We start from the raw sequence: 22,184 nt of genomic DNA on the forward strand, positions 1-22,184 counted from the left end.
GGGCTGTGTGGAATGGTGGGTGACAAATTTCTGGGTTGGAGCTGTAGCCCTGCTGAACCAGGAGTTCCTCACCCGAGGCCCGAGCCTTAGCTTCTCAGGGAGGGGCTTGGGAGCACAGTGGTGGGGCAGGTCCTTCTGGTGCATGGGTGTCACGGCCAGCCACTTGGTGTAGTATGGCCAGTGGCAGAGAATGCTCAGGGTTCCCCTGCCTGTCTTTGCATTTGTTCAACTCAAGGTCGGCTCCTGCCCACTCCCTAGTAAAGGAAAAGGCAAAAGGAAGTTTTATACACCACACACACGCAGATTTGGGGAAGTACCGTAGCCTCCGTACTGGAAAGCTCTTCGAGCCTAACTGTGTGAAGCTGAGCAGGATGTCTCGCCCACGCAGCTCTCTGCTAAGGGCGGGAATCCATCCCAGCCTCTACTTACCAGGCAGGATGGGGAGTCTGAGGCCACATCTGCCCAGAGGAGGGGCTGCTGAACTGAAGCACATTGTTCTGACTTTCATAGAAGTTCTTTAGGTGTTAGCAGTGCCTCTGGCCTGACAGTAGCCAGTAAGGCCTGCAGGAACTCGTCCACGTGACCTGACTCATCTCCTGGCCCTCCTTTCTGTCTTTGCTCCCACCTTGGGCTTTGGCACATGCGGCTCCTATGTGCCTGGAAGGCCCTTGTAGCTCACACCCTCACTCCTTCGGGTCTGTGTTCAAATGTTGCCCTCTCCAAGCTTCCCATAGAAAGTGACCCCTAGCATTGCCTTTTCCCTTTTCCCTTGTCCCTACTTTACCGTCCTTCTCCATCAGCATCTGACTTACAGTATGGTCATTTGTTCGGCAGCTTTTTGTCTTTCTTACTCCCCCACCTTCTTTCCTTCTTCTCCACCTTCTTCTTTACCCCTGCACTTTGAGAGCAGGGACTCTTCCTGTCTTGTTCCCAGCTATATTGTCATTGTCTAGAACAGGTGCTCTGTGAACGTGTGGTAGGTGGATGGGTGGGTAGGCACATGGATGGGTAGATGGATGGATTGATGGGTAGATGGGTGGGTAGATGGAAGGATAGCATGAGAAGAAGTTTAAGTTCTCTTGGGAAGGCATGCAGTAGCTGTTAAGGTGTTCATGAAGAACATGGGCGTTGGCTTTGTTCTACTTCTAGGCTGTGTGACCTTTGCCACTAATTTAACCTCTCAGAGCCTCAGTTTTCTCATCTGTGAAATGGGAATAATAATAGAATTTACTTCTGTTGTGTGACAGTTGTATTCCACAGTTACTGTTATTACATAGTAATAATTTAGACAAATGGCATCTTTCTAAGCACACGGTACTGGTTTTTATGATCAGACTCTTTGCAGTGAAGATTGCCCAGGCAGCAAAAAAGGGAAGAATAACACGTTTTCTACTGACCAGTCCCACTTTGCTAGACCCTTCCCTCTCCTCCTTGCAATCAGGGCCTTTGTGATTGGGTCAAGAAAATGGCACCCAGGCTTCGAGGCTCCTGGGGCAGGACGGGGGTGACCTGACATGGATCATAGGCGCACACGGGGTTGGGGGGATTGGAGAGCCAATGTCAGCTTGATTCAGGGCCCAGCAGGCAGGTGCGGGGCCATCCCCATGCATGTGATTACTTCATTATGGAGCCTTTCATTGACTTGGCTGCACTGTGCTGATGAACTGAGACTGGGGACAAGAGCTCATAATTGAGGGAAATAAATTCCCATCACAGGCCTGGCTGTAGCCAGGAGTCAGCATCCCCCTCCTCTGTGTGTGATGGGGGTGGGGGTGCGTGCAGGTGTTCACGCCTTCCCTGCACGCTTCTCCCCTTCCGTCCTTCTCTTCAGAACCTCATGGGCTTTGGCTGTAGGCCCACTGAGCAGCCTCTTTGCAGACCTGCCTCTGTTTCCCCTGCGTGGAGCTGCTCTTCCAGTAGCAGGCCTCTTGCACTTGGACGTTAACCCTCTTTTCATGCTCTCCCCGGGACTGGAACCACTGAACCTCCATCAGTCCCGTCACACACCTGTTCTACCTCTCACTTAGTCGTCACCCTTGTGCATTTGTTTGTTCACCTTCATCTCTGTGCTCTCCGTTAGATCTCGGTGAAGGCAGAGGAGGGCAGGCCCTGCTGCTGCCCTTCTTAATTGAAATCCCGTTTCATTCATCTGGGAGATGAGGCAGGGGAGGGGGTGGGGCAGAGTTTTCCCAGGCAGGTCCCCTTGCAGCCCGTCCACCAGACACGAAACCAGACCTGATACCAGCCCCATGAGTGCGCAGCAGCATCTCAAGGAACAAATTCAGCAACCAGAGTCATTTGCATTCCACTAAACCGAAAACCACACAACCAGCCGCATGGTTTAACCACCACACACACACACAAATGTTGTACTGCGATGCATTTTCTCGAAACCAGGAAATTAGTGACTCGGGTCACCAGAGCATCTGAAGTTGGTCATTACTAATCAGTTGTTTACAGCAAAGAGATTTTTTTTCTCTCCCCCAGTGTTTTCTAGGCCTTCAAAACATTTCCTGGAATCTTGACTGAAGTCAGTGTGTGCTGTGGGCTGGTGATACACATAATGGCTGGGCTGGGGAGGCAGGTTGCCTCAGTTACAAAGAAGCATGGGTGGAGTGAAGGCAGAGTAGAAAAGAAGTAGAGAGCCCTCACTTGACACCTTCTGACCTCAGCCGGTGGAGCTGAATGCTAGAGAGCCAGGACTGAAATTGCAGTCACTTTAGATTATTTGGAGCGAGGAGAGGCAGGGAAAAAAGGGTCTGTTGACTACAGGAAGCTGAATTCTTCCTCCACTGAAAAGCTTATTAGTGGAAGGGGAAAAAGCAATTACTTGGCTTTTGCTGGTTCTCTGCAGCAGGGACCAGGGGCTGCACCAGCCCCTTGGACCTCACCCTGATCTAGAAGCTCTCTGACGGGCTCTGCTCCCAGCCATTCGGGAGGAATCCTTCTGGGACAACCCCCTTCCAGAAAGAGCAAGAAGGGAGAGAGGGAGAAAGCAGGAACGAGAGAGAGAGCGTACGTGTGTTTATGTGTGTAAGGATGAAAGAGCGAGGTGGGCGGGCTGCATTGCGCCAGAGCCATGGCTCGTTCTGTCTTTAAACGTGACGGTTTTATTTTGGGTACCACGTTGCCACTGGGCAGGAAGTTAACAGGATACCACTTGCCTAAATACACGGATATCTGGGTTCTTAGGAGATGGTTTTCGGTTTGTTGTGGTCTTGGCGAGCCCATTTTTATCCTTGCTATGATGTCTTTTGTCTCAGAATGTCAAGAAAAACTAGGTCTTGCTCTGAGCAGCTGTGCCACTTGCCTCAACGTCGGAGCTTTTCCATGGGACTTTGTTGGTTTCTTTGCCCGGCTGGCCACTGGAGCAGCATGTGACCACCTGTCCCCTTCATCCCCCTTTGGATTTCCTCGCCCTGGGGACATCCAGCCCCCCACCCCTCTCCAGGTCCTGGTCTCCTGGTCTACAGAATCAAAGTGCTTGTTGTCCGCTCCCCCAAATCCCTCAAAACAAAGGCCGGTCCCTCTGATGACTGGGTTTCTGCAAACAGCCAGTATCTCTCTCTCCTAAATCTGTTTGCTTGCATGCTTCTCTTCCATACTTGCACCAGAATTTTCCAGTAGGTGAGTCAATTCATAGACTCTCTTCAGACAGAAATTGACCTTTCCCCCACCTGCCATCGTAGATGCTGAATTTAAAGATGCAAACTTGTTTTTTTTTTGGAAAGTTGCTCTTTGATGGCTGTCTAAATCCTCTTATTCCCCCTCCTCTTCTTACTTTTTATATTTAAAATTGTTGCTTGGTAAGTGAGAACTCATTCACTTTTTCTCTTCCTAATCATTGGGCAGTCTCATCTTCAAGATTGTATTGCCTTTTAACTAGTTTTTTCATTGCTTCTTACCTTCCTTGCCACCATTCTTGGCCTTACAAAGTGAAGCAAAACCATTGACTTGTTGCAGGCTTTACTTCCATATTCTGTCTCTGCCCGGGGTTCATATTCCCTTAGAAAGAGTTGTCTGCTTCTGGAAGTGTGGGGACAGTTCCGACGTAAGGTATTCCCTGACAAGAGCATCCAGTAATTTTTCCAGGTACAGCATGTACACAGAAGAGTGTAGACATCCAAAATTATTTCCATAAAGTATGACTGTGTGCTGTCAGTTTCTCCAGATCCCTTATTCCTAACTGTCCCAAGTACCAGTTACTTTCTGCTCAGATCCTTGATGACCTTCTCATCTCATGGAGATGTTTTCTTTCTCTTTGGTTTCACGTATTGGTTGTTTTCAATTGTTCCCGCTATTAAAGAGTCTAGAATTTAAGTTCCTTTATTGAATTGTTTGTCTTGATGATTATGACTGCATTTTTGGCCTTTAAGATGCATTACACGGGGTGCCTGGGTGGCTCAGTCGGTTGAGTATCCGACTTCAGCTCAGGTCATGGTCTAGCGGTTCAGCCCTGCGTCAGGCTCTGTGCTGACAACTAAGAGCTTGGAGCCTGCTTCAGATTCTGTGTCTCCCTCTCTCTCTGCTCCTCCTCCGCTCATGCTCTGTCTCTCTCTGTCTCAAAAATAATAAATGTAAACATTCAAAAAAATTTTTAAAGATACCATTACAGTGTTAATTTGGGGTGCGTAATGGACTGCATTCCCTTTCGGGGATACTAGCCTGTTCTTAGGTGGAAAGACACCTCTCACAGGAGGGAAGGCTGAGTAGATGGACCCAATCCTGAGACTGAGGGTAAAACACAGTTAGTAGCTCTGAAGATTTGGAGATGGGTTACCGTAGCCAAAATCACCATGAAAGGGCTGGTGTGCTGCTGGTGGGGGTATTTTGTAATATCCAAAGTTTAAAAATGCAGAGGTTTTGTATTCAACCACTGGCATAACTTTGGAAGTTACTCAAAACGAGGAGGAAGAGCCAAGAATTTTCTTTCTCCCTTTGGGCACAGAAGAGCTGTGCAAGGTGCATGTTAAAAATGACAACTTAGCAGTCCCATCTGCTTTTTCTCACGTGGATGCAGGAAAGGTTTTGAACATAAACCCTTGGATTTTCTCTGTACCTCAGCTTCCTGCTTCACTTTCCTTGCAGTTTCCGAGGAAATGTTAGCTCAAACATGCTGCTGCTGCTGCTGCCTGGTTGTTTCAGACTGAAGTGTGCTTGGGGACTTGATGGTTTTGGAGAATGGCCCAGTTTTTTACTTTCCAAGTGTAGACACATCCTTAAATGTCTCAGGTGTGACCGTAAATGCTTCTGGCAGAGGCAGGCCCTTCTCCACTTGTACCAGGCAATGTATGCATGGTAGGCACCTAAAGACCCAGGCCTGGGCCATCTCCAGGGTTCATAAGTGTCCCTAGGGTTAGACTCTGCAGCTGGCAGTGCCGTTAACACCTGCGGTGACCTTTGTGCACGTGCAGGTCTGTCCAAGGAAGAACAGGTTTAGCCGGTGCTTTCTTGGGTGCCGGGTTGCCTGAAGTTGGCCTGACGTCTGTTTCCTGCATTTGGTTTGGAAAGTGTCAGCCTTTGTTTGTGCTTTATTTTTATGAATCAGCTTGTTTTACCAGCTGTGCACATAAGTGGCTGATGATCATGCAAAATGAAGTTCACTGACAGGCAGTCCATCACTCTCCTGTCCTCGGGTGGGAGCACACTACTATTTCTGCAAGCACCCTGTGCTTCACAGGGGCCGAGGCTGATTTCTCAATAGGCTGCAGACCCTTTGGACACTGTGAGCATTAAGATTGAGGCCATCAACAGGCTGGGAATTCAGCCCCTCGTTCGTGTTGGTCTGTGACTTAGACTCCTGGAGTCATGGCTTCGTATTGTCTTGATGGTGTGCTGTTTGTTTTGATGGCCAGGAACAAGATACTTACCTGTTTGTCTTTCAGTTTTCTTTTTTGCATATCTTCGCCCCAAATATTCCATCATTCCTTTGGGCATCGTCAAATCACATCTCCCCACTGTCGTAAACACCTTGGGCCTGTCCAGCCACCCTTCTGCCTTTCGTTTCCTTGCTGTCATTCCTGTACAGATAGCATCCTTCAGCGTTTGACATTCCCAGTACAAGAGCCATCCCACAAGGTCTCACTTATACCCATTAGGTTCTAATCACCATCATCTAATACCACTCCTGGTACATCCTGTTCGTTTCCCACACACCTTCATTTGTATATAGATGCTTAAGTACACTTACAAGCCTTCCTTGATGTTTTTTTCACTCGTGTATTTCCAACATTTTCCAATTAAAAATAAATAGGAATTTCTTTCTTTCTTTCTTTCTTTCTTTCTTTCTTTCTTTCTTTCTTTCTCTTCTCTTCTCTTCTCTTCTCTTCTCTTCTCTTCTCTTCTCTTCTCTTCTCTTCTCTTCTCTTCTCTTCTTTTCTTTTCTTTTCTTTTCTTTTCTTTTAGCATAAGGTATCTCCCTGACAAGCCAAGTGAGTTTCAACTCAGAAGGGTGGTTTCAGTCTTTTTAATGGAAACTGTTAATTTTTTTTTTATTTACACTCTTTCTATCACTCATGTGTGTTTATCTATCCTGTCTTCTCCTCTCCAGCCATGGAAGCCTGGCAGTGTTTATTTCAAGCAGAGTGTTACTGAAAGACAGATGCTTGTAGGAACTGCTTATGTCTCACACCTGGAATGTTAAAAAGCTTTCAGGCAGATCTGTTTGGGTGAAAGATGTCCTTTTCTGTAGAGGAGGGGGGCTAGGAGGGAAGTGGGACCTCCCCGCCTCATCCCATGTGAGCAGGAACACCCACTTCTGACTGTACTTCCAGATGCCTTAGATGATGCTTCCAAGTCCACAAGATAGTCTGTTCCGAAGAGCAAACCTCTGAGTCCCCTTCTTCCTCCATCAAAGCCTTCCTCTTTTTACTGACCTTGGCTTTTTTCACCTTTGCCCATCAAATAGTCTGTTGTTAAGACCCTGTGACTTACTCTGTCCCCTCCCCCCGCTCATTCTCAGTAGCATACTGAGTTAGACTCATTATTTTCCTCTACTACTTTGTTTTTAACAGAGGGGGAAATAAAACACCCTTCTTGGTTTCAAGAACCTTCTATTTTGCATGCCTCTTCTTTCCAGAACATTCCAGTTTGGTGTGAGGTTAAACTGTGCAAAATACTGTTTGAAAGAAGGGAGAAAAAGAGAAAGGAACTTGTCAAAATGCATTTGTTAGATCACGTTTTAAATGAAGTACAATTGAAGGTAGTTTTTGTCCAAAGAAAGGAAAAACCCCTGCAAATCCGCTGAGCTCCCAGAGAGCGCGCCTCCTTTGTCGTCGCCCTGACATTGAAGTGTAATTTTTCATGGTTATTTGGACTGGAAAATGGGGGGGGGGGGAGAAGGGGAGAGATGGGTCTGCGATTATTTCCCATAAATGACAACACAATCCCATCACGCTCCGCTACAAACATGCTCAGGGAATTTGCCCTTTTTTACATTTCATGTGTGGAAGCAAAGCGCCAGTCCTGGCCCTGGAGAAATCAGGGGAGCTAATCCCTGCTGAATTCAGTTTCCTCAGAGTTCTGGGACAGAGCTGGATTTCCCGTGGAGTGTGGATTCCGAAACCATCTCAGGGTTGGGTTTGTGTTTTACAAACTGGAACTCACATTTTTCAGTTATCAAAAAAAAAAAAAAAAAAAAAAAAAGAAAGAAAGAAAAGAAAAGAAAAGAAAAGAAAAGCAAGAAAGCAAACTCTTCCTGTGAATAGCCACCAGGCGAGTCAGCGGACATATTTAGTTCCGTTGTGCTCTGTCACCGCACATTGGCTTTTATCCTTTTCTGCTTTTCTGCAGGGGGCAGCCCAGGTGCTTTTGCTAAGAACACAGATAAATGGAACTTGTTGCAATCCTGGCTGTAGGCGGTTCCTCCCTTTTTCTCCTCCCTTGACCCCCACCCACCCCCTTAATTTTAGCGCGGTTTTGACAGACTGTTCCGATTGACCAAGTGGCCTCGCCCAGGAGAGGGAAAATGGCAGGACCTGTCCCTCGCCACACAACGGCAGCATTTTTCACTTTGTGCTCTGGCTTTCTGTGTGCCGTTTGCTTAGGAGAACAGCTCAAAGAGGGGAAATTTTCTCTGGGAGGCCTAAACAGGCCCTGGCGGCGATGGACCCATAAAACGCGCTCTCCTGTCAGTGCGCAAGGTGGAGGTGAAGTTAAGTAAAAAGCAAAGGGAGAGCCTCCCCCAGGCTTGCGTCCTTGCTGTGGCTGACCTTGCTCTACCCAGCAGGGGCTGCGCAGGGCTGCAGCATGCCCGGCCTCCCCAGCCTCCCTCCTGCCACACAATCCCCATTTTTCTTGTTTCTATAAACAGTGGCACGATCTTCAAATATACAAAAGCATAAATGGTCTCTATTCTCCAATTATTCATTTTAATAATACCCGGAGTTGCCTTCAGAGTGTTGATTCTTTTAGCCTGCTGCCAGAAGGCAGGGTCGTGGGGGTGGTGGCCAGGGAAACAGGGTCAAGGGTGGAGCAGTGAGGAGGCCGAGGTCCTCCAGCACCGGGTTTTCCTGCAGAGCTTCTCCCGAAGCCCCTCTCGGAAGGCTGGCCGGCCCCCCGCCACCTTCCAGGCTCTGTCCAGAAACTCCAGGCCCTGCGGCCCCAGGTGTATTTGGTAAGTGAACACCTAGTGGTCAAAAGAATTCTTGTGGGAAAATGATCACTTAAAGGATTTGCGCTCATCCCTGGGGGGAAAGGGAGTGTATCTCCAATGGAGCGCGTCCTCCGCTTCCTCTACTGCTCACATCCCCCTTTCTCTCAGAGGAGTGACGTCCACGTGTAGAAATGTCACCTTTAGAAGGCAGTTTTGTTTAAAACAACCGGCTAGTGCTTTGGCCACGTTATTTTTTAAAAAGGGACCAGGGTGGGCACATTCCCCGCAGCAGCACCAGGCTGTCCCCACCCCAATAGCTCTCCCCAGTTGGTAGAGAAGGGTCCTTGGCAGGATGGCCTGGCCTGGCTCGGAGCTTAGGGTGGTAAGCAAATGGATGATGCGAAGACAAGGGCCACCAGGAGGGTGCTCTGTCCTTTACATCCTGTGCAAGGCAGGGACCTCAGGGAGGCCTGGGCAGGCAGGAGTGCGGGAGGCCCGTTTGCCCGTCGTCTGTGTGGGGAGCCTACTTTTCACCTTGGGCTCTGCTACTGCACTGGAGTTCTGATGTCGGCCGGAAAAGAAATGGAATCTTCTCTTGAGAAGGTGAATAAACGAATGCTCCAGCCTCGAAGCCCCTGGGGGCCTGCTGTACCCCCTCACCCTCGTTCTTTGCCCCTTTAAGCTTTCCTGCCTGGACTGTGATGGGTTATATTTCAAAATGTTGCACTTGCCAGTGTCAGTATGGATTTCTGGACCCTTCATCTGGTGATTTGGTATTTCCCTCAGTATCCTGTTAAGATGTAGAAAATGGAATGGACACATTTTGCCTGCAATTAAAAGTAATACTCAGGTGATTACCCACAAAGAACTTTGAAGGAGGTTTTACGTTTCCTGTTCCATGTGTCTGCATGAAAACATGCAGTCACCTTTATCAAGATGCTAAGTATAAGGTGTGTTAAGAGAACGATGTGCATTTGTGGTAAGCAAAACCACCTTGATCTAAGGGGGGAAATGTTCTGGGGCTGCGGTATTTGTCAACCAGAAAACCTCATCACTCGAAGCTGTGTCTTGTGCAGTTTTCAGCCCCGCCGTCAGGGCTGGAAAGACACCATTGGAATAAAACCATGGAGTAAATGTTTGAGGAAATATGTTTGGGAATGATGCAGAATGGATTGCTGCATCCTGTATCTGGGTGTTCTGTGCATTGGGGAATAAGCCTGGGGCACATGGAGAATCACCCGCTGGTAGGCCCCGTGGTCACCATTCAGTGAGATCCCACTCGCCAAAATGTCACAGAGGGAGAACGGCATAGTTATGAACGTTGCTGCCATTTAACTCTTCTTCCTTGGCTTTGAGAGGCAAGACAAGACTAGGGGTGAAGAGCTGGGAGCAGCAAGGTTGGATGTCCGTCAGCATTGTCAATCACATCCTGTTAAAGTTACTGTTTTAGCAGAATTTTAACATGCTAGATCTTATTAGAAACAAGTGGTGTAGACCTTAGCAGTCCTCTTTTACATAGTGGCATTTGATTTGACCTGTGTTTGCAAAAGAAAGCATGCATGTTCTGTAGAGTATATACAGCCAGTAGAGGTTTCTTGTGGATAACAAAAGGCCAAGAGGATTGGGCACGCTGGAGGGTTCTGCCCTTGTTTTCCAATTGCACCAACCAACCTTGCAAAAAGACAGCAGATTGGCCACAGTGTCCTACGCCGAGTCTATGGCCACAGGGTCCAGCACCTGCACACGAGTTACAGAAATAAGAAGACAAGACACAGTCATGGAGTCCCTCCTGCTCTCCACCAAGAGAGATCCCAGCCTAAGTGGCTGCCACCTTCCGTGGTACTCCTGCTGGCCCTCATGTTGCAGGCCTTGCTTGCTTCGCGGTTGTCCTTGGTTAATTAGGTTGAAAGTGGAGAAAGGAAAAGCTTTAACCCTATCTTCAAAGTAGGCAGATTGGTTATTTTGTTTTTCAAAGAAGAGGTCCTATATACAATTAAAACTTGTTTCTGGTAAACCTCATTCCAGGAAAGATGAGCTTTTAACAAAAGGCTTTTGACAGCTGCAGGCTATTTCATTTTTTTTAATGCCGAATGAAAAATCAATACATTTTTCTGGGTTATACATATTCAGAACAGGCCTGATATTTCCATTATAATGGAAAGTGGGTGTCTGTGCACATCTCGCCTGTCAGAGCTGCACCACCGCATTTTCCAAGCCACTGCTAAATATTTCAAACCTGATTTGATTGTGGTTCATGACAGCTAATGTTTCTCAGCTCTTGAGCCTGCCGACAGGCAAATGCACTTTATTTCACCCCCACCCTCAAATATGGCTCACCCCAAAGAAAAAGGAAAGAACAGTTTCATTCTTCAGGGATCCCAGATTGTTGTATTATTTAAGTGACGTGATCGCCTGAGAGCCTTGGGTACAGACACCCTGATTCTTAGGAGAATTTCCAAAATTCTGTCACAATGAGGCACTATTGGGAGCTTTGTCAGGTTTGGGGGAAGGTTTGAATTGTTCTACATTATCCTGTTAAGACTTAGGAACAGAGGGACTAGTCTTAGCCATTGATTGACTCCCCTTCCTTTAAGTCTGTAAGCAATTGGTAAAGAACACCCAGTGAACGCAGCTCCCGTCCCCAGTTATTTGGTGAACGGCATTGGTTTTGGGGGCAACTGGCAAGTTCTCTGGGTATCGCATTTGGGGAGTGCATGCGGCCAGGGTGAGTGCAGACTGTATGATGATGCCACCTCTGTGCTTGCTTCTGCCCGGTGCTCCTTTCACATACCCATTTCCAGGTTGTTCATAAAATTGTTGCAAATCTCCACGGGGCTGCCACTTGGCACGCACACCTCCTCTGGGAGCAGGTTTCACCCTAAGTCGCGAATCTCGCAGTCACCTTCGCCAACATGATACGTAGAAGGTGTGTTAAGACAACCTTTCGCATTTGTGGTAAGCAAAACCACCCTGACTGAAGGGGAACTTTCTGGAGCTGCAGTATCATCTCCTCAAAAACCTTAGCTGCCCCCAAGAACCCTTCCCTCTTAGAATATATGTAGCTGCTGAAATTCTTACACCTGAGGGCTCTGTCCTTAGCCAGGAGACATGAATGAGCAGGGCTGGGTTTGGCCCGAGTGCTAGTCAGTGCTGTCTGGGAGAAGCCATTGTCAAAAGGAGGTAGTGATGGAAATAGATTTTTTTTAAAGACCTTCAGCCAATGGAGGCTGAAGTTTTATGTGGAGTTTGAAGGCAGAAGAGATACCAGGAAGACTTCACAGTTATTCAAGATTTGCTTGTGTTTTCCTAGCCGTTTAACATGAAAATACATTCACATAGGAGGGGTGCCTCGGTTTGAGGGCCACTATGGGGTGTATCCATCCAAGTCGCCTTCTGCTGTAGCGGGTTTAGAAGCACCTTCTCTGAAGTCTTCTGAAAAGCAGACGTTCTGTCTGGGTTGCGCTGGGCCTGCTGCCCCCTGGCAGGAACGGGGGTGGGGGGGCGCAGGGAGCAGAGATGACCTCCTCACCCAGGTCCTGGCTCTGCCCTTGAAAAAACATTCCTGGGGTGTTCTGCTTGGTTCTGAAATACCGCTAGACTGTTGGAGAATAGATGGTTTTGATTTGTCTGTTGCAGCCTTAAACATGGCAAAGTGGCTGCTGGGTGTCTTAGGGAAGGGCAGCAACTTCGTCATCGGAGGGAAAGACAGGATTTTCCAGATAAAACCAGATCGTCGGCCCTTCAAGTCTTCACTTGTTTCCACCATCTGTCAGTAGCTGGTATTATATATATATTTAAAACATCGACTCCTGTAATGACCCCGGCCCTTTGCCACTGAGCTCACGGGTGGAAAATGCAATCTGTGATCTGTGAGAAACTGCCACCCCCTCCCCCCAACCCCGTGCTCCGTCAATGCGTGGGTGTCAAATACACATTCCTAAAGGGAATACAGGCTGGATAACCAGTGCCAGCAGCCCGGAGTGTGGATATGCTCTCTGTTAAAATGCTGGATGCCATCGCGCCCCTGGTCCCCATGTGGTTCCAGTGCAGGGGGATGAGGCGAGGCCTGGGTCTTAGTGGGCTTTCTTTAGGCTTTCGTAACCAATCAAACAGACCCCGCCTGCAAAGCATTGTGGGTCTGAGCTGTCCAGACAAATTCGTACTTTGTATCTCTGTTTTTTAATCATTTTTCTGGCTTTATTGGTATTCAGAGCTCACAGTTTTCTGGTTACTGTCAGCCTGGGCTTTCATCCATTTTAAAGAGCTATTTTTCCTCTTGCTGTTGATGATGATGGTATAAAGACAGATGGTGTAACTGCTTATGAATGTCCTATTTTATTTCCCCAGGACCAGACAGTTCACTTGAAGACGTATATTATTTCCACATGCTCAGGTTGGGCGGCCCAGACGGTGTCTGCTTCCTGCAGCTAGCTGCCCTTCCAGGCCTCGCCATGCAGAGGGCGACACCTGTAGGTCATAGGTGGAACTGCAGCGAAGTGCCTGCTCAGCCGAATGGGACCTGGTTTTCCGTTGGGGGTGACACTGGTCCTCTTGCAAAGGAAGCTGTTTCCTAATAACTTCTTCTTCCAGGAGTTTCTTAATCATTTCTTCTTCCACCAAGCATATAACAGCCTGTTAGTGAATGAATGACAAATGATAGTAGGAGGTGAAAAAGAAGAGGATTTGATTTTTAAATCTTAAAAAAAAAAAAAGGTGGAGGGAGGGAAAGAGAAACAAAATAAGTTCCTGAATTAACCTCTGCCCTCCAGCTTCCCAGTGGAATTTAGCTGCTTTCACTTTTCTCCTTGTAGTAGGGTAGGGAGGGAAGAAAGCAAAGAACCGAGGCTTAGAGAATGAGGGCTCCAGGAGTATTCACAAAGCACTGTGCGGTTTCCTTGTTCAGTGCATCACCGATGTGCTTATTCTTCACACTCTCTGTCTTCTGAATAAGATGTGTTTGGAGAGGCTAAAGAAGTGGGGTCAGTGCCAGAGTGACTGTGAGTTCTTAACTCTCTGCTTGGATGGCTGCAGCCCACATGATGGTGAGGAGAAGGGTGCTGGCCTTTGGAGGTGCCTCCCAGTGGGCAAATTCGTTCCTTCTTTTGTAGAGAAGCACTTCAGGCACTGTTCACCACATCAGGGTTTTGTCTATTTGCTAGATGTCAGGTTGTCTACATCAAAGGTGAAGTGTGTGTGATGGAGAGGAGGGGCCATTCAGCCATCTCTTCATAATCAAATTTGATTAATGTCTACATTACTAGACATAGTTTGTATCATAGCATGTACTGGGACAAATGAGTATATTTTAAGAACCTTAGCTCCTTTGGGTAGACCCAATTTAAGATTGATTGACTGAATTCTAGTGTCACCATTCAAAGATGAATTTTATAATCACAGTGTTGAACAGTTTTATCAAAAGTGTAAAAATGTGCATTGGACATTCTGCCTGGACACAATTAAGATTATGCATCTATAATACTGTGTAATTTATGTGTTATTCTCTAATAATGCTTGTATGTAAATTTTTTTCTCTCCTACACGATGTACATTATTAATATGGCACTGTATATCAGATTGACTTCAAACCATGGTTGCCTGATTTTTCTCTGTTTGAACTAAGTGTGGGTATGGTGAGACTTGATGTTACCTTGCCTATGCAGTATGACCAAAGGAGACATGGAAATTACATAAGGAGGCCTATTATTTGCAGATGAAAATAAGCACTATCTTATTTTATTTGTGTTCCTCATGACTGCCTCATAAATGCCCTTTTGGTGGTAATGAAGAAAGAATGTTCCCTCTTTCAGTTTTCCAGTCCTCGGACTTCCATCATCTTTTTGGGAAGAATTAGGAAAATCTGACTCTAAACAGATACTTTCTTCCTCAAGTGTTTTATAAAGCTTCTGGGGTCAATTTACTTTTAATTCCTTTTACTTTCTTTGTGTGATGAAATTTAGAAGCTATTTTCTGGAGGTTTGGGGAAGGTAACAGCTTGAAACATTGAAAAGCAGGGTCATGGCTCCAGGGACCTAGGGTGACATTGGTCTGAGCCCCAAATCCAGTACCTAGTCCCTGTGCACCCAGTCTAGTGCCAACCCCAGTGATTAATGTGGGCAGCCAGGTTCTCATGTCTCTATACCTAGGAAGGTGTGCTCTTCAAAATCTGCTAACAATTTTGTCGTTCACCCACCTCCGTTTGCTTTGCCTGCCTTACTCATTCATTAGGCCTATTCTTTTTTTCTTTTTTCTTTTTAAGTAATGTCTACACCCAGCATGGGCTCGAACTCACGACCTCGAGATCCAGCTGCTCCACGGAGGGAGCCAGTCATGTGTCCCTTGTTTAATCCATTCTTAATGAATGTTTTGGATAATGATCCTGAGGGCCAGGAAAGTAAGAGAGAAATGTCTTGCTTCCTTTGCCTCAGCATTTAGAATATCTCTCTTCTTCCTCCCGACTTGAGTAACCTTGTGTTTGAAATGACCATTCTTCTGTCTCTATCAAAGCATTGTGTGTTGAGCTGGAGAGAATTTCCATGGCTAGTTTTAAACCATTGGTGGGTAAAGAATGGACTGACTTCAAAAGGAAAATATATGATTCTGTTACAATTTTTCCCCCTTTCTCTACAAATCTAGCACCTTGCCACTGATGCCTGGCACACCTACAGATGTTGTTTGTTTTCTAGAACTCTTCACATTAACAAAATCCTCTCAGTGATATTCTGTGACTCTTGAGACTATGAGTGACTTAAAAAAAAAAAACCCTCCTGCCGTGGTCTGGCCTGTGCACTGTGAGGCCTCTGAAGGGTCAGTGATAGGGTCTAGTCTAGTTCAAATCCATAACACACTGGGGTTGGAGCCAAGCAAGAGCTACCATGTGGTTCCTGTTTTGCATTTTCGGGTGGAAAAGACACATGCAACTTAAGGCATTTAGATGGAGTTATTTCTTCAACAGGATTGAGAGAAATACCTAATGTCCCCATGTCTAGAGCGAGTCATTCTCATGCCAGTGAGTAGGAAAGGGAAGGCCCCACTTGCTTCCCTAGACCTCAACGTATCCGGAGTGCAGTCAGCCTCTCGAGGGCCATAGGGAGAGAGGAGGCACAGTCGTTGGCCTCTGTGTGCTGTGCTTGGTGATTCTTTGGACTAGGAGCCAAGAATCCTTCATCTTCTGTCTACTTTTAATCCTTGACATTTTGCTTTTCTTCTGTTTCAGAAGAAGCCATTGAAGATGTTGAAGGGCCCAGTGAAGCGCCTGCTGACCCAGAGGAGCTTGCTAAAGACCAGGAGAGTGGAGGCGAGAAAGACCAGAGCAAGTGGACAGGTAGCGTGTGCGCTGCCCTCAGGGCCCTGACATCTGTCTCTCCTGGAGGAGGGAGGCCGACGGGTCAGGGAGCAGATGCATCCTTAATGTGTCCAGAAAAACTGTGTTGGCTCTGTGCAGCGAGAGAAGGATTTGGGTTTTGCTTTTTTGAATGGTCAGCATCATTCTCCTTCTGTCTGGTTGTATTGAAGAATTTTTAAAGCTTTTTCTTTAAATGGCCCAAGAGCCAGCTTGTTTATTGAGCATCCAGGTGTCTGGCTCTGTGCCAGGGGCTTCTGTGTTTTTGAGGTCACATTTCTCCAGTGTTGCTTTGTCCTCGATGTGACTCTTCCTCCATGGAAGGTCCAGTCCCCTAGTCCTCCTGCCCCTAGGCCCAGTGGAAGGCTTTGTCCTGCAGACCTTGACTGGGATCACTCCCAAAACTCTGAGGGGTCAGCAGTGAAGGGTGGGCTCCATCCTGCATTCAGGGGCCTGGATGGGCTCTGCACATTTTGTGTCCTACCTTGTCCCCAGGGCCAGCGCCCACCCCCTGAAATGCACCCAGAGTGGGGCAGGCAGTGAAGCCAGGCAGAAGGACGTGTTACCAAAAGCAGAAGAAGTTGAAGTCAGGAAAGGAAGTGCTATTTCTGGAAAACTTGATGTTGTGAGAAGGGGAACAGGCATCTCTCGTGATGATGGGGTTGCTGTATTGGAGGAAAGAAGAGCGGAGACTGAGAAGAAAAGCTTGGGTGTTTTGAGAAGTAGCAAAGTTGTTTCTGAGAAGACTTCTCAGGACAGATAAGTCTCCCAGAAACCACCACAGTTATTAGAGGAAATGATATGACAGGGAACAGAAATTATTTTATTTGGTCAACCTAATTCTTAAGGCCTTTTGTTATTAATATTGTAATACTTTGTATTTTTTCGAGAAAATATTTACCTTCTGGAGTCTGTATTGGTTGGGCCTTTGTTACTTTTCCAGGCACGGCTGTTCTTAAATCATGTTCAGTGTTGGCCTTCACTATTTAAACAAGATACAGAATCTTGGAGAGAGGCCAGGGAGAGCCATGAAAATGACTGAAAGCTGAGAAATATTGCCTCTGAAAAGAGGCTGAAGAAATTGGGGCTATTCAGTCTGTAAAAGAGAAATTTGAGAGGCAGCTTAACAGCTTCCAAATTTGAGGAGGGAGGGGGCGGAATAGGCGATGTGCCTCTTCAGTGTTTCCTGGGACACAGCAACAGGACCCAGCAGAGTGGGTGAACGGGCACGCTGGGTGGACTTCAGTGTCCATCCTGCTCATCGTCCCCTTTCGAGCCGGACTCTGTGGTGGCCAGGGGCCTGCGCTCCAGAGGCGCTGAGGGAGGGGGCCGAGCACCCTGGGAAGAGTTGCAAGGGCAGACGGGGAGGCAGGGCACGGATGTCTGTTCTCCAGGGCCTCGACTGCAGAGGATTGTCTGGTGTTGCTTTGCACAGCCCAAGATCCCAGTTTCTGCTGCGCTGTTCGGGCGAGATGTACACGGACTTTGCAGACAGCAGTTAAACCTACCTGCTCAGAGGTGAACCGGGGAAGAGGATTTCACATGCACGGTTGGAAGGCCCAGTCACCTTCCACACCATCTGTCCTTTGTTCTCATAGTTTGGGTCCCTGGCTTCTAATCCTGGCTCTGCCACTTACTAGTTATGTGACCTTAACCTTTCTGTGCCTCAGTTTCCTCGCGTGAGACGGAGATTAAAAATAGTGCCTACTTTCCCTAGGATCTCTGTGAGGATTGTTTGAATATGGGAATCTTACAACACTACCTGGAAAGCAGGAAGCTTTAGATTAGGCAGGTTGTTGTTGTTGTTTTAGTAATTTAGATAAATAAGATGAGGAAAGCTAGTACAGTTTTTCTTCAGGTCCTTTCATGTGAATGTGAAACTCTTGCCAGGAAGCATGTGGCTGCTAGGAATTTTGAGAAGCTGAGGGGGAACAACATATGAGAACTTAGGAGGATCGTGCAGACGATATTTGGTGTGTGTTTCCTGCATTCTGTGTGCTACGGATACAGTAAACAACAGAAAGTAACTGCCACGTGCAGGATTCCTGCTGTGCGCCAGGCTGTCCCAAACACTTGGTCTGGGCTTCTCTAATTCTTACGCTGGTTTAGGGCAAGCTTTGTTCAATTAAATGACATTCAGGGTGTTTATAAATTCAGTGGGTGTGTGTCTACACCAAGCTAGTGGATCCGCTAGGCAATGAGGAACACCGTAAAACTGAACGTGCTTTTTAAAAAAAAATTTTTTTTAATGTTTGTTTATTTTTGAGAGAGAGACAGACAGAATCCGAAGCAGGATCCAGGCTCCAAGCTGTCAGCACAGAGCCCGACACAGGGCTCAAACTCATGTGAAGTGTGAGACCACAACCTGAGTCGAAGTCAGACGTTTAACTGACTGAGACACCCAGGTGCCCCAAAAATGAACATCTTTAATAAGGCCTCACTTTCTCATTCATTCATTCACTGATTCATTCATTCATTCATTCATTCATTCAAGCAGCAGGCTGCGCTTTTTCTCCAAAAGCCAGAGAGGAGAGAGGCAGAGGGAGGGAATGGATGAGTAACTCAGAGGTACACCTTACGAGTTGCAGTAGTAGTAAAGAGGGAAGGGAAAATTCTTCCCTGACTCCTGCAAATGATCCTCTTTTGACCCGAAACATAATTTTGTCTATGTTGTCTGAGTGTGTAATGACAGGCTTTATTAAGGTACTTGAGCCGATTTGATCTTGGAATCAATACAGGTGCCAGTAACCTCTTCTTAGCTTTCTTTGGGATCCTTACTATTTTATAAAAAAAAAAAAAATCTGCATTTGTTCCATTTATTCCCCAAATTGAGCTGTTCCTATCTGATTAAATGTGATGGGGAGTGCTTCCTCCCAGCAAATAAATAAATAGTGATTTCACAATTTGTACTGTTGATTAGTGGCCGCTCACGGTGCAGATTAATAATATTTCAAATGAGCCTGGATAATTGGCATTTTCTCAGCTATTGATTATGTAGTTTGGGGTTTGTGCAGGAATGGATAATCTTTACTAAAAATTTTTAGTCATTTATTTTTATGGTGGACTAGGACTCCGGATTTCCTTTTTGGTGTCCGTCGGTCACCCTCTTTGGGTTTCTATTACTTAGATGTCAGGTCTTTTACCTCAGTTGGCAACGAAGCAAGCAAGATAGTGACTTGAATCATTGTAGCGTCAACCCCACGGTCAGTGGCTGGGTCCCTACCCTGTGCAGGACCCCAAGCAGAATGCCACCGATCGCAAGTTCGATGAGATGACAGGTCTTGCTTTCAGGGGACATAGTCCTGAACAGCCAGGGCTTTTAGGAACAGCCATAGTCATCAGAACAGTGTTCCCGTAGATCAGTGCTGTCCCTTGGAACTTCCTGGGCTGATAAAAATGTTCAGTGTCTACACTGTACAATGCAAAAGTCACTAGCCACTGTGGCTGTTAAGCACTTACATTGTGGCTAGTGCCCATGAGGAACCAAATTTTAAATTGTATTTAATTGTAATGAATCGAAATGTGGCTCTTTAAATATGGACAGTGCAGCCACAGAAACTCAAAAGGAGTTAAAACTCACCCTGAAAGTACGCATCACAGGTACACTGAGCTTTTAAGTGTGTGCCAGGCACTGTTCTGGTGTGTCACAACTATCCTTTCCAGCACGCGTGCCGGGAGTGATGCACAAGTGCTGCTGATGTCTGCAGCCCTTCAGTTAGCCAGGTGGGGCGGGGGCTCCTGAGGCCAGGGTCAGTGGCAGCTTCATCTGTTGATACTAGTTTGCCATCATTTTCTGTGTGCGCCACGATGGGAAAGAGATTTGGGAAGCCCTACACATGTTTACACATGTTATTTGGTTCCCACCCTTCACTCTGAGATGCTGTAAGTGACCCCGCCCTATCTCTCTCCCCCCACCACTGTGCAAGGAAGTCTCTCTCCCCCTGCCACTGTGCAGGGAAGGAAACTGAGTCTGGGAGAGCTGAGCTCATGCGGGTTGCCAAGAGGCCCACAGAGAGGTTCAGATTTGCAGACAGGCCCTGCTGTTTAGGGCAGAGCCTGAGTTCATTTTTTTTTTTTTAAGTTTATTTATTTTGAGAGACAGAGAGAGAGAGAGTGTGTGTGTGTGTGTGTGTGTGTGCGCGCGCGTGTGCATGAGCGGGGGAGGGGCAGAGAGCGAGGGAGACAGAGAATCTCAAGCAGGCTCCATGTTATCAGTGCAGAGCCTGATGCAGGGCTCTATCCCACGAAACTTGAGATGATAACCTGAGCCAAAATCAAGATTTGGACGCTTAACCAACTGAGCCACCCATGTGCCCCAGAGCCTGAGTTTCTACCAGTACTCTGTCCCACCTCTCTAAGAATGGGATTTTTCTGTGTCATCATTTGATCTTGCTTCCATCTCCATTCTGAGTTTGGAGAGTGGCGTTCTCCTAAAGTTGTACAGCAGTAACGGTAACATGAGAGCCACCTGTATGTGCAAAATGAGTGGGATTGTTCACCATGAATGTGGCTCCTGGTCAGTCCACATCTTAGTCTAAAAGCAGGTTGGTGAAGTGGAAAGAACTCTCTAGATTTGGAGTCAGGAAGCCCAGCACTCAGCAAATGACCTTGGCCTCTTGGAACCTTGGGTATCTCATTTGTAAAACATGGGTGGGTGACACCCACCACCACACCTGGGTTCCATGATGGCAGGTGGTGGTACACGTATGTACAAGCCCTTGGTAAACCCTCCGGAGGTCACATCTACTCATGGTGAGTGTAAAGCACTCTTGTGGGCCAACGGAAGGTGCAGGAATGTTCTTTGAGGCTGAGTCTCTTCTCTAATGCGCAGCAATTTCCACCGTCCAACTTTGTGGTTTTCTCTTTTGAAACATGAAAACGATCCCTCTTTCTCTTTTAGCGCTATGGATTTAAAAGTGTGTGTTCTAGATTGAAGAGCCCCCAGTGTCAGCAACTGAACAATAATTAATGCAGTGATTATCCAATCAACCATTAATTGCTATAAATTAAGTGATATACAATTAATGTGATGCTTTATCACCAATAATTAGGGGAAAAAATTGAACTCTTGGCAAAGAGTCGTAGCAAGGTGGTTATTTAAATCCTGTAGCCGCCATGGTTTCCAGCCACAGAGCACTAAACTGGGTCTAGTTAAACTAATTTGAGACGAGATGAACAGGGGGTGTTGGTGCTTTAAAAAACAAAGATGGGGCAATAGCTCCACTGAAAATGACAACATGACAATGCTTCAGCAATCCCCCACTGATGTCCATGTCTGTATTTTTGTAAAATTTTGAGTTAGAGTTGTAGTTTGAGTGTTGTTTTCTAGGGGAATGGCTTGAAGGGATTTTATTTTATTAATTTTTTTTTTAATCCACGATGCTCACCTAACACAGAGCAATTAGTGCAGTGGAGCGTCCCTGATTTGAATCTATGGAAGATTGCTATTAAAGGAGGTATTAGCAGCACGGCAAGGTCTGGGCGACTGTGAGGGAAAAATGTGTTTATGGAATATGGTGCTGGCAGGCATGATTTCAATCGGGTTTGACATGTTTAACATAAATGTATAGTGTACGGCTCTTGCCGCATATGAATAATTCCTACAGACCCACTGCCTTTCTAATTACTGAGGTTGAAAAAAAGCAGGTCAGGCACATCCTAGTGGAAATCTATTACCAGCCCTCCCCCTATTCTCCCTGTTGTTTGTAGCTTTGTATAAATAGGGATGCCATTGTATGGGGGAACTTAGTGCCTCAAGTGTAATCTGTGACAGAGACTGGAAAGGGGCTGAAAAAATCCCTTTTTATTTTCCTTTTTTTTTTTTTTTAATTGAGTCCATTAAGACAAAAGAAAGTGCATGCTGAGAGGAAGCACTATGTTTGGAAAAGCACTTACCTGCTAGGAGTCAGAAGCCCAGGGCTCAAGGCCAAGATTAGCTGCTCGACCTTAGGTCTCTGGTCTTCAGTTTCAAAATCTGTAAAATGGCAGGTTTGGACTGAATAGGTTCTTGCAGTTCTGGAACTCCACAGTAGGGCAGAAACTTGGGGAATATTCATTTCTAAAGTTGGAATGCCGGTAACTTAGAAAGATTTCCTCTAGTCTCCGACTAATGGAGATGGCATGGGTCAGGAGCCTGCCTAAGGGGTTCACACGGGCCCCTTAGGCTTTTTCCATGAGGGTCAGACAGTACCAGGCCGTCTTTCTTGGTGGGGTGTTAGAGTACCACACTGGTCCTGTGTGACTAGGGTCCAT

General features: G+C 46.7%; 1 protein-coding gene across 3 annotated transcripts in view; it reads left to right on the forward strand.

Moving 5' to 3' along the window:
* ZFHX3 (zinc finger homeobox 3) overlaps positions 1 to 22,184 on the forward strand; it is a 238,902-nt gene that overhangs the window by 176,381 nt on the left and 40,337 nt on the right. For 2 of the 3 annotated variants that reach the window (XR_006300156.1, XM_043599555.1), the window contains exon 5: positions 15,807 to 15,914. Coding sequence is in view for 2 of the 3 variants with exons in the window: in XM_043599555.1 (XP_043455490.1) it covers positions 15,807 to 15,914 (108 nt within the window). In the remaining variant the exon portion in view is untranslated. The remainder of the gene's footprint in view (positions 1 to 15,806; positions 15,915 to 22,184) is intronic. The other variant, XM_043599556.1, reaches the window with a different exon arrangement.

The sequence above is a fragment of the Prionailurus bengalensis genome, chromosome E2 (genome assembly GCF_016509475.1).
Source record: "Prionailurus bengalensis isolate Pbe53 chromosome E2, Fcat_Pben_1.1_paternal_pri, whole genome shotgun sequence".
Classification (NCBI taxonomy): domain Eukaryota; kingdom Metazoa; phylum Chordata; class Mammalia; order Carnivora; family Felidae; genus Prionailurus; species Prionailurus bengalensis.